Below are 16,188 nucleotides of genomic sequence, written 5' to 3' on the forward strand. Positions count from 1 at the left end.
CTTTGATTCAAAGCTGTTGCTGTGAAACTTGAACAGTTAACAGCCGCATGCGGGACCACGGCGGTTAATTGTTGAACATTCACAGCAATAGCTGTGAAAGGAGGCTGATGTCAGCCCCTGGTTCTCCCTGTGCTCGGTTGTTTTGTAAATCCAGGACGGTTATTTGTAAAATGTGATGAAGTGTGATTGTCGTCTGATGCAAAATTATTTCTTTACTTCCTTTCAAGGTATTCTGGGATGACAGGCAGTGCAGCGTGGCTGCCACCCTCGGAAGAAGAAAATACAATAATTGTCAGGTAAGGATTCCTATAACTCTATGTTTCCTTTTCCTCTGTTTCTTCTTTATCTCTTCCCTTTCTTGATCTCTGTTTTTTTTTGTCTCTTTACTTCAACTTTTGACTTTCTCTGTGCACTATTCTTGTTGTTATCAAACTTCTGATAATAATATGATGGAGCCACATTCCACTCTTGGAACATGTTGGGGGGGTGTAGTGCAGGCCCAGTTCCTTTTTAGGTTAGTTTTGCCCAGCAGTTTCTTAACTATTATCACATTTATCTCCTCCTCTACACCACGTGGTGATGGTTCACCCTGATTAGAGTTGCCACGCTGTTGCGCTGTTACTGCGTTTAGAAAGTGACTGTGATTTTAAAATTTTATTGAATCGTTGTGTGCGTTCTAATGGGGGGAATGTTTTAAAAACTATTATAATTGCTCACCTGTGTGCGGTTACTGCATTCTTTCCAGGCACTCTTCTGCTTTTTTCTTCATCTCGGTGAGAGGGGGTGGGGGGCTTGTGGGGGTCTTTTGCTCTTTCCCCGGTCCACCACGGCTCGCCAATTGTATGGAGGGAAGTGAGTGTTTCACTCTTGCTGCTCTACTCCACTTCCTGTCCCAGATCGATGGGCAGCGCTCTATTTGTTCCTGACTGGCCCAGCTATTTAATCTGAATGCCAGGCCGGACGCGCAGTAAGTGCACGCAGCAGGTGCGCCAAAGGCACGCCTGTCTGTGTCCGTCTGTGCCAAGTTTACGCCTTGTGCCAGGGACGCTGTCCTTTTTATTGTAGACCCTGGTAAGCCCCTTGTTTACCCCAGAGGACAGCTCTTGGAGCTTCAAGGAGAGAAGGTTAGAAGGATGTGCACTGCAGGTCGATGAACTGTGAGCATTGGGCTATATGAGTGTGTTAAATGTAAGACAGTTATTCAATTGGGGGTAGCTAAAAAACCCAAGGGGAAACGTGTCAGCCCTACCCTTACCCATGAAACAGTCCTTTTCTGGGTATCTCCAGATCTCTGATTAAACATAGGGCAGAATTTAATGATTTTGTCTCCTCCCGTAGGCCTGATTGGGTATTTATTACTGAAACCTGGGCTAGAGATTGCTCAGAGCCTGACCTGGTGGAGGCTATCTCCTCAGGGTATGCTCTGTCCAGACTTGATAGGGGGGGTTGGGAGTACTTTATAAAGACACCTTCTCGTGCTTCACTGAGGCCCTCACCACTCACTCAGATCCCTATCAGGCCCTATATTTTTCCTTGAAGATCCTGTGATCAGTTACCACATATTAAACATATTTAACTCTGGTAAGAAACACTCAGCATAGATTCTACTTAAAAAGGCTAAGATTTGGCACACTACATTATATAACAGCATTCTCAAGTAAGGAAAAATGGTCCTATATTTTACCAAACTTCCCCTGTGATGGAAAGACCCCCCAGTCCACTATGCACTTCTTACTGTTTTGTACCTTTAAATAAGATATCCAGAGAATTGTTATAAAACCACTTTTTTTAACCAATAGGCTTTTCCGTTATAAACACGCTTTTAACTTATTATGTACTATGGATAATGTAAAAACGGTGTATTCTGTTATTAATTTTATACAAAGGGCGATTAGGAAAAGAAAGGATTTGTCACATCTGGATGCTTTAATATCTGAAAAAACTGATGACTGCCTTTAGTTGTGTCATTATTCCATAATGTTGATATAATCTATCATCCTAATCTCAAGTATGTTTATGAATCATTTTTTTTCTTCCCCTTTAGTTATATGTTAGGATTTTGCACAAAAACGCTCCTTTTGTACATATGCGATTTTTGCACTGATAATTATCAGAGTACTATCTATTTAATAAAGATGTAATGCCTGTTATGAAATACCGCTTTTTAAAAATATGTAAATATTTGAAAACTGTTTTTATTTATGTGTATATAGTACCTTCAGTCGAGTATGCTTTATGGTTGTATATTTTACACCGAATAAAGCTGGTTTGACTTGACTTGACTCTTGGATTGCTAAAGGGAGTGTCTATTCTTACCCATCGGCCTGGTGGGACACCAACAAATAGCGAGCTCGGAGGTGAGGGATATTAGGCTTTAAACCTCAGCCTTAAGTTGATGAAGCTCTTGAGAGATCTCTGTGATTTTGGCGTCATTAGTAATGTGGGAACAGGAGGTCGTGATGTGGGCCAGGAGGCCAGGTTAGACTGCTCCGGTTTATGGTGTTAGGGAGAAGCTGAGCTGGGAGAACCAGGGGAGGGGGGAATAGAGATGGCGTCATGACTGAGGAGTGGGGGTGTGGGACTCATAAACTGATTGATGAGTCGATAGGAGCCATGTTATTGGTCATGCTAGGGGGATCCGAGATAGCAAGTGTAAGGCTTTGCCAGAAAGGGTGTCACAGATGCATCAGTGCTGACAGCGGGGGCTCAGCACTTTCACCCATTCCTTTTAATCTTCTCATGGAGCCCCTGGCAAATGCATTGAACTCAGCGAACACTCTATATCACCTGTATGCGGACGACACCCAACTGTATATGAAAATCTCACCAGAAGACTTCATCTCCCTCAACGCAATTCCACAGAGTACTCAAAGTTGGCTCACTATCAACCACCTCTTGCTTAACACCAAAAAAATGGAATTCCTTCTGTTCTCCACACCCAATCACACACCCAAGATAGACTTATGGTTGAAACATCTAACTTCCTTTGACTGTGCTCCGCACATCATTGACTCCGCGAAATCCCTGGGAGTCACCATAGATAAACACCTGAACATGCAGGCGCAAATCACTAATGCCACCAAGGGAGCTAATCACCAGATGAGTATACTAAGGAAACTTAAACCCTTCCTCCCACAGACCGACTTAAAAATGGTGATACAAGCCCTAATGCTACCAAGATTAGACTATGGACGCACCACTCTATGCGGTTTCCCCAAATACTGGCCGGCCCCGCTGAGGGCATCGCTTAACACTGCGGCCAAACTGGTATCAGGAACTAAAAGAAGTAACCACATCTCTCCAACCTTGAAAGTTCTGAACTGGCTGCCCTATGAGGCAAGAATACACCTAAAGATCGCTTGCATGACCCATAAAGCCCTGCATAGCAAAACCCCCAGTTACTTCACTCTAAAGCTAGAGTGATCAGAAGGATGCAGACGACTGCGAAGTGCGAGTTCACTACTACTGAAACCACAATCCTTCCATAAAAAGAGAACTGGCTGCAGAGCATTCTCAGGGATTGCACCGAAGATTTGGAACTCCCTACCTCCAGTGGTACGTGGAATCTCTTCCTTTACCTCCTTCAAACAAGCATTGGCATAGCCAATATGTCTCGCCTTTGGGACCTTATAAGTGTTTAGCAATGCAACAGTTGATGTTGTTGCACCAAGGATATTGTGCTGGATAAGCAAACACTTATAAGATCCGAAAGGCGAGACCTATTGGCTATGTCAATGCTTGTTCTTACTTTGCCCGGCTTATTAGAGTTATTGCCAGAAATGGCGTCTTCCCATCTTTAGGATTGGGAAGACAGGAATAGTGGATTTTAGAAGATCTCTGAAATATCGAAAATCGGCTCCTTTTTCTGCTTGTTTTATATGTGAAGGAAGGTGGAATCTGACTATAAGGTTGCCCCTACTTTTTTCCTGGTGTTTTGCTGGTTTTTCGACTTAGTTGGGCTGGGACTTTGCTAATCAGGTCCCAGCCTATCTGCTTTTTCTTTAAAATGGACTCTATGTACTTTAGGTACATACCAGATTGGGTATTGTGTTCTTTCTGTGAGTCCCTGTATAGTGACCATAGATACTCAGGGCATAGGTGTATCCAAGGCCTACCAGGGGCAGCAGCATGTATTATGCCACTCCTGGCTGGCCCTCCAAACTGACACCACAGGTCTGTTCACACAGCCTGGGTAAGGTGGTGTAATCACCCCTTACCTATATATAGTATCCCTATATCTACCTATGAATATAGACACATAGACACCTATAAGACACTCCCATGGTACGCCTCGACAATCCTGGAGGCAGAGTGCTTGGTTTTATGTGAGAGGGTGCCCTAGCATGAACTGAGCCCCTCTGCAGCTTTCGGAACCATCTCCTTATAGCTGTTCCATGATATAGCCATACCATATACTCCTAAGTGCATTATAATCCTCATGGTTAATGCTAACTATGGTGTGGCTTTATCAAAACATGTTGTGTAAGGTGTCAAACACGTTGGAATACTACCCCCCCCCCCCGCCAGTTCTGGCAGCAGGGGTAGCATTCCACCCTTCTAGAGGGACATGTTACTACTGTTAAACCCGGTAAAAGTTCAACAGAGCCCCAGCATCACAAAATGGATGCTGCTGCCATAGACACGAGTCTAACCTGCTGCTGGACAAAACTCCGGCAGGGGAGGCCTGGACAATAGGTTTCCTGCCTTGGGAGGTGCTAGCACCTCCCCAGACAGGCTTTTAGTGTATTGGGGCAGGGAGGGCTGCAATTCTTGACACTGCCTGGGCACACAAGGTGCTCCATGCATAGCCCGGTTCAAACCAGTTGCTGGGGCACTCCAGCCCCGCTCTGGCACGAAACTGGACAAAGGGAAAGGGGTGTAACCACCCCCTTCCCAGGTCCACCCATAGGAGGGACCTAGCCAGGTAGTTCAGCCCCTAAGATCAGTATAAGTATAGGAGCTGTGTCCCTAGGACTTTAGAATATCCTCGACGAATCTTTGCAAGAACTATCCTGGACCTTCGACTTTCCATTCTGACTGGAAGACGGAAGATAGCTCCCTTGTGGTCAAGGAGTGACCACCCTGTTCAAACAGGCACCATCAGCAACTTCGCTGGTCTGCAGTTTCAAGGCTCCCATCGGATCCAGAAGACTCTGCAACTCAAGAACTAGATCTCCAGACTTCTCTGACCCTGACCCACATCCACAGCAAAGCTGAGACACGGGTGGTCACGAGAGAAGTGGGACCGGACACCTTGGACATCCTGCGATTTGCTACCTGCTCGACTCCTGAGGCATCCTCGCAGTTGTGCATTGGAGTTAGAGAAGCCCGAGCACCCTTTGCACTGAAGCTCTGGCCCCTCCACTCCATGAGTGTCCTGTGGGTCCCGCCTTTGCATTTGTTCTTGATGCATCTTCCCGGCTCCTTGCCTGTTGGCTAGTGAGTCCCACAAAGACTTTCTTACAACTTTAACTTGCTGGCCTGGTTGCTCCAGGCTTGCTCCAATTTCCCTGAAAAGGGAAAGTGCCACAGACCTTGGGTTGCGATTGCCAAGGTTTGTTGAGTTCAATCCGGATACCGACATTGCTGTCAGCTAGATCCATCATGGGACAGCTCTAATCCAGCGCCTGGTCATCGTCAATGTCTCCTGGACCTCGTGGCTGAAGAGACAAACTCACCTTCTTCACCTGCAAGCACCCGACATTGCCTGGTTCCTTCCTGGTACCTTCCTGGTCACTGGCTAGTGACTCAGACTCTGTCCCCTCTGCTTTCAGGTTCTTCACATCCTCGATCCACCCTTGGATCGACCCGGACACTTTTCCTCTGGTCGCCTGCAACACTTCTTTGCAGCTCTCCTTAGAAAACGATGACAAAACCCGACATCAAAAGGCACCTATGCACCCGGCTTCCCTGGGTGAGGTAACACGAGTACTCCGGGGCTCCCGTGGGTCTTGACTCTCGAAGTGTCCTAGTCTAAAGGGGTTTTGTTGTAGTCCATCCGGAAGTGTCCTTTAACAGTAACTTTGTGACTTCTTCATTCTCCATTATAAGTCAATGGTAACCCGCGTCTGTGTTTAGACACTGCACTCGGTGGCCTCCTACTTCCTAACCCTTGGTTGTTTAGTGTAGCCCCAGCGATTCCACAGGCCCTAGGCCTACTTTCCATTTCAGTCGTGGTTCTTATACCACTATTTTAGTATATGGTTCATGAGGCCCCTGGGGCATTACTGTATATTGTGCAACTTACCGTATGCTAATTGAGTAACTTGTGATGTACTTTTAGCTCCGACCTCATCTAGAGTGTAAAGGAGTTGTGCTTAGATTAAATACATATATATTTGATATATACCTGGAGAGGTGTCCTTTCATTTGGTATTCAAGCCATTATAATTGGTAAAACAGCTTGCTTCACATGCTCTCTGAAGTCTTAGCCTTTTGACTGCTGGTCCATGCTACCACTAGGATAGCTTTCTATAAGGTTGACTTTACAACCACCATCAATAAGGGTCGATTAGACTGGTGCAAAGTGCTCATTAGAACTAGTGACATCATATGCCAGGCTAACTTCTCACAATATGTAGTTTGCACATATGGGAACCCTGTCTGGAGAAGGTGCACTACATTGATAGCATGTCTCTTGGTGGTAAAGCAGCGGGCTGGCTTATGAGGCCCAGGGCACCAATTGCATTTATTGAATTGCAGAAAATATTACTAGCGTAAGACGGTGGTCTTATATTTCTCCTTTCCTGGCTCTTGTTTCGACGATGTACATGCTGTTTATGATATCTCCAAGTAAATCTGTGTTATTGTGATAACTCTCGGCAAACCCAGTGAGTGCGTTAAGATAATTCAATCAACTATTAGATTTATTGCAATGGAACACTGCATGCTGATTGGTGGTGCCTCCACTCTGCATCTTCGTGTACATTGGCTTTTGTGTGAAGGCCACTGACGTAAGTTTGATGTTATTGGTTAAGATTACAGTTCGTATAATTGTGCATTGAATGGTGTATGATTTGCATGTTCATGTGCTTTAGTCTTTAGCGTTAAGGTCTCTGGATTAAGTGTTGGCTCATTGGCTAAGATCAGAGTTAGCGTCATTTTGATTGGTTTAAGCCCTACATGTTTGTAAACACTGGTCTTCAGTGTGAAGGTCCCTTTAAGTGTTACATCATTGGCTAAGATCCGAGTTAGCGTCATTTTGATTGGCGTAAGCCCTGCATGTGTCTATACACTGGTCTTCAGTGTGAAGGTCCATGTTAAGTGTTACATCATTGGTTAAGATAAGATTTGATTGACAGGCCAGGGGTACCCAGGCAGGGGGTGAGGCGCACAGCCATGACCTTCAAGTGTCCCAGCTAACACGGAGGCGAGGGCTATGACCTATGGATCCCTCATGGTGGAGAGAAGGGAACAGCCATGAATCCAGGAACAATGAAATCAATCTCTTTCACAGCTGGGCTCAGAGAGTTGTCAAGCACCATTGTACTGAGCAGGGTCTCTATCGGGCTCTGTTTTGTGCCCTGGCACAGATGGTCTGTTTTTTCCCGGACTGAAGTGACAACAGACACATCGATGTGCGCTACTCACACTGCTCACTTCTCACTAGTGTGCGCTGCTCACACTGCTCACTTCTCACTAGTGGAGAAGTTATGCATGACGTCATGTCAGGGGAGCGGTGTAGGAGAAGGGAAATCAATTAAAGAGAGTCATTTTCTCTCTGGATTTCCCTTCTCTTTTTGAATCTCAGGAGCAGCAACATTTTCTTGGTGTCACCAGGGCTTTAAGTGGAAGTGTTTTCAATAATATATAAAAGCCGTAGTTGCTGCTTATTTAACTTATGCAACTAGCAACCATTGACAAAGCCAATAGGCTTGACTATGATGTGACTTGTTGTATCATATATCTGGATGCAATGACAGGAACAGCAAAATACAAGCCGGGCAGCACACTGTGCTAAACACAGATTTTTAGCTTATGTGTTTTAAAGCCACACCCTTAATTACATTGACCATGTCCCTTTCAGAGACCCCCCAGTTTTTTCATCCCACATAAAGCCCTGGGTATGATGTTACTTGTTGTATCATATCTAGATGCAACACAGAAACCGCAAAATACAAGTCAGGCTACACACTATGCTAAGCACAGATTTTTAGCTTACGTGTTTTTAGCCACGTCCTTAATTACATTGGCCACGCCCCTCTGAGAGACCCCCCCCCCAGTTTTTTCACCCTACTTAAAGCCCTGACTACATCACATTACTCTGCCTTTAGCACCTTGAGTTTGAGATGCTGTTTGGATATGTTCTTTAAAGCGCTTTCAATTGAATCTTGGCCCTATGTCTTGGTGACCTTCCGCTTCCTCACTGGCCGGGCATTACTGAACCCAGGTCCGCAGACTGACCCTAATCACTGAACCCTGGTCCACAGACTGATCCTACTAACAGTTCCAGGGCGGCGGATGTCTTCCTACAGAGCCCACTCTCCTCCGGGCCACACCCGGACAGCCCCATCCTCCGCTTCAGTGACGGACGGGTGCCCACAAGCGCGCTGTAAGTGCCGGCTGCCTCTCTTCGCCACACTCTATGTCCTGCTCCGTTAGTCTCCGAAGCGTCTCCGGGGCCCCGGGGCCCCGGCGCCCCGTGCAGGGCGGCTTCCCGGGAGCAGCGGGCCTTGACAGCAGCCGAGGCGGGCGACACGGCGCGGAGCTCCAGGGGAGAAGATCTGAAGACGGCGCTTAGCATTTAATTAAACCCGCTGGGACCGTGGCTCTCCCGGGCACCCACGAGGAGGACAACGGGGAGGAAGTCAGGAGAGGCGAGCGGATGGAGATGGCTTCATTGAGAGGGCCATAGGAGGAGAGGGGAAGGAAAGAGATGCTGAAAGGAGGACGAGAAAGAACGAGGCAGAGGGTGTCGGAGAAATAAACTAAAGGAGGAGAGGGGAAAATGAAGGAGGAACCGGTGGGTGAAAAAGTGGCACGAGATTTCAGAGAGAACAACAAAAAAAGCACTCGCGCGGCAGCAGGGGGGAGGGATTTATTCGCGGGAGCGATAATTGCAACCAGGTGGGCCGCGCGCTCCCGCGAGTGAATGTATTGACGTGCACGCGTTGCCTTTGAAGGCAATGGAACGCGTGCACGTGCTTGGCTGAAAAGCCTAAGCATTTGGAAAAGGTTGTTTTCCTTTGCAGCGCATGCGCGCTGTGAAGGCTCGACCTAAAAAGAAGTAAAAATGAACAAATTCACATCCTAAGACTTTAATTCTATTGTGAACTCTAGTCATCTGTGCGATCCATATGTTATTGCCTACATCTTTTGTATTGAAGGCGAATACCGAATGTATGTTTACTACTTCAACCACCTAATGTTTAATAACTGTGTATTGTGAAGCATTCTGATTCCCTTGTGGTTCATTCGTTGTTGACTACTAGTCACCTATGCCATCCATATACTACTATCTACCTCTTTTGTACTGAATGGTAAATACCAAATGTATGTTTACTACCTCAACCATCTAATGTTTCATAACTGTACATTGTAAAGCGCTCTGATACCCTTGTGGGTCTTGTTCGCGCTATATAAAACTTTATTAAAAAAAAATGTTCAGAGGTAAGGGGCAGAGATGAGGTGAAGGTGTTAGTATCGAGTCAGTGTATTTCAGTGGTCGCTGCTCTAGGGGTGTGATGAGGGCTCAGGCTATTATGACAAAAAATGTTGGTTGAAACAAGCTGCAAGAGTAATGGTAAATGAATGCTGATGGGTAATCTGATGAAGGGGATAGGGAGGAGGGGAAAGGGGTGGAGCAATACAAGTAGTGGGGAGAGGGGAGGATACAGAAAGAGGTACCCGTGGGATGGCTAAAGGGCTAGGAGGAGCTTGGGTCAGGGAGGAAACATATTCATCACAGAGAGTTTGATGAGAGGAAAATGTCATCAAGTAATTCTAGGCTGCGTTCAGATGCTTGGATGAGGATAATCCCATTATTATAAAGGGAGATGGTTGCCTCTGCTCGGCAAACAATAGAGGGAGTTACCGAGAGTCTGAGACTGTGGGGGAATTTAGTGGATGCAGTGATCCGTAGCAGAGAGCAAAGGGCTTTCCTTCATTGTGCTGGTCTTTTAATGCAAAAAATAAGGTCACTTATGGTAGCGCCTTTATTCGTGGAGACATAGGGGGTAGAAATAATGATTTCTGGGAGAAATTTGAGAAGTCTGTGTTAGAAGTTCTTGAACACGCTTTTAGATAGTTTATGGGGTATATAATAGTGTAGGAATTTCAGGTGTCTGAAACTAGTTTGGAGTCTAGTGATCTTCGAGAAAGGGAATCCATGGCTAAGGGCACCAAATTTCCAGAGTGGAAAGAGGGGAGGGACCGGAGTACTACATGCTCAGGTGGGGGGAAGCTGAGGGGAGTTGAGGAGAAGGTGGTATAGTCAGATGAAGGAAGGAAGGAAAGGATGGAGCAAATCATGGGGTGGCTGGAGGAAAGTTCATGCATCATGACAGAAGATGCCAAGAGAGAAGAAGGTACTCTTTCTGTTTTGGGCTTCCCAGTGTTATATGCATGCGATTACTAGGTGGAAAACAGCAAATCCTGAAGAGAGGGCACAACTGCAAATATAAAAAAGGGAAGTTGAAATACATTAGGCCAAACTAGATTACACAATTAAGAAGATAGAATCCGGATTAGAGGGATAGGGGGATAGGATGAACAGTTGCCTAGGATGCACTTGGAAATTTGATAGACCGAGCCAGTCTGGAAATCTAAGCAGAATTAGGAAACAACATTATTCTAAGATGGCCTCCACTGTGGAAAAACTTTGAAGCTATAGAACATGATAGTCCTTCTTACATGTCCATAAGAAGGACATGCTAAGTCCTATGTCGATATCTAGATTCCTAGAGTCTTAGAGGAGCTGTCATTTTAGATTGGGCAGGGACTTTATATGGGGAGAGGGTCGATACATGATGCAGGGCCTACAAGGCCCAGATAGAGCCTCTTAATGCCACAAGGGTCCCAAACATAATAAGTGCACAAAAGGCCCCCATAATCAAGCCTTGAGACAACATCGAGGGGAACCCTCCTGAAAAAAGAGTTAGCAGTTAGTAGTGAATGAAACCAGGCACCTCCGTGAAAAATAAGATTTGATGTATGGCACAACATCCTGATGTCCACCCTTCTGTCTCAAGTCTTCCTGATCCATCTCCCATCTCTTACTCTAAGAGCTGTTCTTGTTTTATCAAAACCTTGACCATATGCATCTACCTCAAGCTGTAAATAGTATATGTGTGCTGTGCGAGCGCCCTTTTTTTGCTAAGTTACTCTATGAACACCTTTGCTGAAATAAATAAGATGTGGCATGTTCAAAGGAAGTTTTATGCAAATATCTCTGTATGGTTAAATGTGTCTTACATATGTCTTCATAAGTTTCAACAATAGTAATAAATGAGATGCTTTTACAATCAATTAAAAATTGGATGTGCTCATTCTGGTATTTTCCATTTAAGTAATTTAAATCTCTTTACATCCGACAGAAAACAATCGTTGATTGCACAAAATGTTTAAGAATAATGAAGATAATACTGTAAATCTGCAAAAGCAAAGCCCGAAACATTGAGTTCCAGTATTCAGGAAAACATAAGTGCTGACAGAGGCAGCCGAACCTGAACATAAACTGACAGATCTTGGAAGTACCGTCAAGGGCAATTCGGTGATTGTACGAGTCTCAGCTGTGCACCTCCGTGCCTCAAGATGAAGAGATGACCTCTAGAAAATTAAGGCCACACTGGTCAACCAATTTTTGGGTAAACATGTCCAATACCAGCTCTGATCATGAGGTAGTTACACCAGTACTTTGCTTCCTAAAGTGATATCAGACCACCATTCAGTGCTAGAGGTGTATTGTAAACTCTTTCAGGCCATTCCACAGCAACCAGCGAAAAGCACAGTTAACTGAAAGTTAAATGAAATGGGGGATCTGCTATATAAAACACAGAGTATATTTACCAAGACTAAAACTGCATCAGAGAACACACACAGGGGAAAAGCCATACAAATGCAATGAATGTCTGAAGAGCTTTAGTCAATTATCGGGCCTAAACAAGCATCAGTGAACACACACAGGGGAAAAACACATATCATTGCAGCGAATGTGGAAGTAGCTTTATGGAATCATCAAAACTCATGAGTCATCAGCGAAACAACACTGGGGAAAAACCATTCAAGTGCAATGAATGTGGGAAGAGCTTTATATATTTATCACGCCTAAAACGGCATCAACGAACACACACTGGCGAAAAACCATTCACGTGCAGTGAATGTGGGAAGAGCTTTATATATTTATCACTCCTAAAACGGCATCACAGAACACACACAGGAGAAAAACCATATCCTTGCAGTGAATGTCTGAAGAGCTTTAGTCTATTATCAGGCATAAAAAAGCATCAACGAACACACACTGTGGAAAAACCATTCAAGTGTAATGAATGTGGGAAGAGCTTTATATATTTATCATACCTAGAATTGTATCAGAGAACACACACAGGAGAAAAACCATATCCTTGCAGTGAATGTCTGAAGAGCTTTAGTCAATTATCACACCTAAAACGGCATCACAGAACACACACAGGAGAAAAACCATATCATTGCAGTGAATGTCTGAAGAGCTTTAGTCAATTAGCACACCTAACACAGCATCAGAGAACACACACTGGAGAAAAACCATATCCTTGCAGTGAATGTCTGAAGAGCTTTAGTCTATTATTAGACCTGAAACGGCATCAGAGAACTCACACTGGAGAAAAACCATATCCTTGCAGTGAATGTCTGAAGAGCTTTAGTCGATTATCACACCTAAAACAGCATCAGAGAACACACACTGGGGAAAAACCATATCATTGCAGTGAATGTGGAAGTAGTTTTAGTTCCTCTTCAGGACTCAAGTATCATCAACAAACACACACAGGGGAAAAAACATATCATTGCAGTGAATGTGGAAGTAGTTTTAGTTCCTCTTCAGGATTCAATTATCATCAACAAACACACACAGGGGAAAAATCATATCATTGCAGTGAATGTCTGAAGAGTTTTTTAAAATTATCGCACCTAAAGCACCATCAGAAAACACACACTGGGGAGAAACCATTCAAGTGCAATGAATGTGGGAAGAGATTTTGTCGCTTATCAGACTTACATAGACATCAGCGAACACACACAGGGGAAAAGCCATACCATTGCAGTGAATGTGTGAAGAGCTTCAGTCACCCTTCAAACCTACATAGACATCAGCGAACACACACTGGGGAAAAACCATACCATTGTAGTGAATGTGGAAGTAGTTTTGGTGATTCTTCAACATTAAGGATTCATCAGCGAACACACACTGGAGAAAAACCATAACATTGCAGTGAATGTGGGAAGAGATTTTGTCGCTTATCAAACCTAAAACTGCATCAGAAACACACACTGGGGAAAAACCATTCCAGTGCAATGAATGTGGGAAGAGATTTTGCCACTAATCAAGCCTAAAACAGCATCAGAAAACACACACCGGGGAAAAACCATTAAAGTGCAATGAATGTGGGAATAGCTTTTTTCAATTATCAAACCTAAAACGGCATCAGCGAGCACACACTGGGGAAAAACTCTAGTATGGCCCCTAGGGACACACTATTCTTTGCTAAAGTTAGCCTGAGTTAGCAACCATTTTAGCTGCGTGTCTTTTTATTTTTGCGAACAAAACACTCCGTATCTTCTTGTGCAAGATGCCTTTCTGCCCACATGAGCTCATATTGTTCTAGTTTACTCACTGCGTACAAGGTCGAAAAACAAGCCACTGTGCTTTCTAGTTCTGGTCGGTCCGTACTATCTAAACATAACATTTGGCACTTCTTGGCACAATTGAGAAATGCTTGCATTATACTAACACACAGCATCTTTCTCAAGACAGATGGAAGACTAGAGCTTTGCTGAGCCTATGATGTACCCTTACTCCTACGTTCTATGGTGAGGTGTTCATCAGAATTGGCCCAGGGATCTTCTTTAATATAATATACATTATCCTACCAGGGGAGGGTGGTCTAGGCGCTATAGCCGTAATATCCACTGGTCATTCAGAATGATCTCTCCCTTCTTATTTTATGGCATTGTAACTTTGATCATTGTTTTTATCTTATGTATTATTCTGCTGGTGCAAGCTCGTTTACTGCATTATAGAACTACGCACAGAGTTTGTTAGTTGAAAAATAAACACTTTAAACTTTACATAGACTCTGTATTATTTGGTGTGGACAAGCACGAGGTGAGTGAGCAAAAGGGTGTGCATTGCTACAGTGACTCTGAAAGGTCGGGAGTTCTGTGTTCTGGGTTTGTCTAAGCATTAGATATCTTCGGAAGGTCTGGGGAGGTAATGAGACACTATAGCTAGTCGGTCTAGGAATTGTGGGTTCTTAGGTGTAAGTGCAGTACAACCAATCTTGCACTAAAGCCTATTTTCTTGTGCATAGTTAGGTATGTGCAGAACCTCTACAACAAAAACCTTTCAAGTGAAGTGAATGTGGAAGTAGTTTAAGTTTCTCTTCAGGATAAATGTATCATTAACAAACACACACTGGAGAAAAACCATTCCAGTGCAATGAATGTGGAAAGAGATGTTGTCGCTCATCAGTCCTACATAGACATCAGCAAACACACACTGGAGAAAAACCAAATCATTGCAGTGAATGTGGAAGCAGCTTTCGTGATTCTTCAACATTAAGGATTCATCAGCGAAGACATACAGGAGAAAATCCATATCATAGCAGTGAACGTGCAGAAAGCTTTTGTCAATCTTCAAACCTAAAAAGAAATCAGCAAGAACTCCACATTCAATGAAAGTGTCTATTCTGTGCTATTGTTTATTTCCCTACAGCTAGGAAAAACATGAAATATCAGGAAACCCATTGGGAGACTAGCACAAAGTGGACTAAAAGTAAAGAAACATTGTTGGTTTTTATTCTGTGAGAGAGTTTTAACTAAAGAAATCCAAGCAAACAATTCAATTCAATTCAATTGTATTGATATATGATTTGGAACTCGATTGAGGTCCACATAAAAAACACAGAGCATAAGAAACAGCAATTACAAATACAAAAATCCATAAAATACACTCTGTTAACACCGAAACTAAGTAAAAGAGTCAAATCCATTAGTACAGTTCTAAAAAGCATTTAAAAAAGTAAAACATTCTGTAACAAAACATTTCATTGGGGGGGGTTATGAATAGCATCGACTAAAGAATTGGCAGACGAAATACTTAGTTTTAAACAAATTGGTCTCACCCACTTTCGGCGGTGAGCCATTAAGGCAGGGCATACGAAAAGAACATGGGCAGTATCCTGGATCGAATTAGTACACAAATTACATTTGTCGGAAGAACCATACCATCTAGCTAATAATTTATTTAAAGGGAGGAGATCCTGCCTCAGAAGGAACCAAAAACGTCGTAAGCCATGAGGAAGGTTGCAAGAGGCATAAGGTTGCATACGTTTAAGTAAACAAGAATTAATAACAGAAGATGCACCTTTCTTTAAAATAAGGGAATCTCTATAGGTATCTTAAAGTGGCCAGTTTTCCCTTTGCCAGACAAGAGACCCGCGTATTACTTCCGCTAGGCCCTGTACCCAACTGCCTCGTATGCCGAATTCAAGCCTAAGAGATGCCACCGTACAAGCATTGTTGACCGTAGTTAGATATCTCAAGAGTCTGCCCTCAACAGTATCCAAAAAACCCCATTGCCCCAAATCAAGAAGTTCAATGCCATAAAGCAGTGAGGCTGGAATTTTTGCCCGGAAAGCCTCTAGCAAATGAACAAAGTGTCTTTTGCCTGTAGCTTTATAAAGTGCACATAATCCTTTACCCTGTGTCATGGCCTTCCGAGTGTTATTATCTATGTGGGCCTTATCGCTCAAGTTACCACATACTATCTTCCCTAAGAAAACATAGGATTTTACAATTTCCAGCTTGTGACCACCTAGAAACCAATTAAAATTCCCAGATTTCAGTTTTTTCTTTCCCATCATACACATTACTTTGCTTTTAGAGATATGAATCTTCAGATGATGGGACTCAGCAAATACGTGCAGTGCCTGCAGACAGTTATTTAGTCCTTTTGGGGTAAGGTCTAGTAGTAGTATATCATCTGCGTACATC

The 16,188-nt window shown here is 43.9% G+C and overlaps 1 protein-coding gene across 1 annotated transcript in view; it reads left to right on the forward strand.

Annotated features, from left to right (window-relative positions):
• The first annotated feature begins 224 nt into the window (after nt 1-224).
• LOC147662715 (uncharacterized) overlaps nt 225-16,188 on the forward strand; it is a 175,050-nt gene continuing 159,086 nt past the window's right edge. Inside the window, exons 1-2 of the mRNA XM_086950954.1 lie at nt 225-296; nt 11,535-13,336. Of these exons, the coding sequence (XP_086807080.1) occupies nt 12,166-13,336 (1,171 nt within the window). The 5' untranslated portion in view covers nt 225-296; nt 11,535-12,165. The remainder of the gene's footprint in view (nt 297-11,534; nt 13,337-16,188) is intronic.

The sequence above is a fragment of the Lissotriton vulgaris genome, unplaced genomic scaffold (assembly GCF_964263255.1).
Source record: "Lissotriton vulgaris unplaced genomic scaffold, aLisVul1.2 SCAFFOLD_1409, whole genome shotgun sequence".
Classification (NCBI taxonomy): Eukaryota; Metazoa; Chordata; class Amphibia; order Caudata; family Salamandridae; genus Lissotriton; species Lissotriton vulgaris.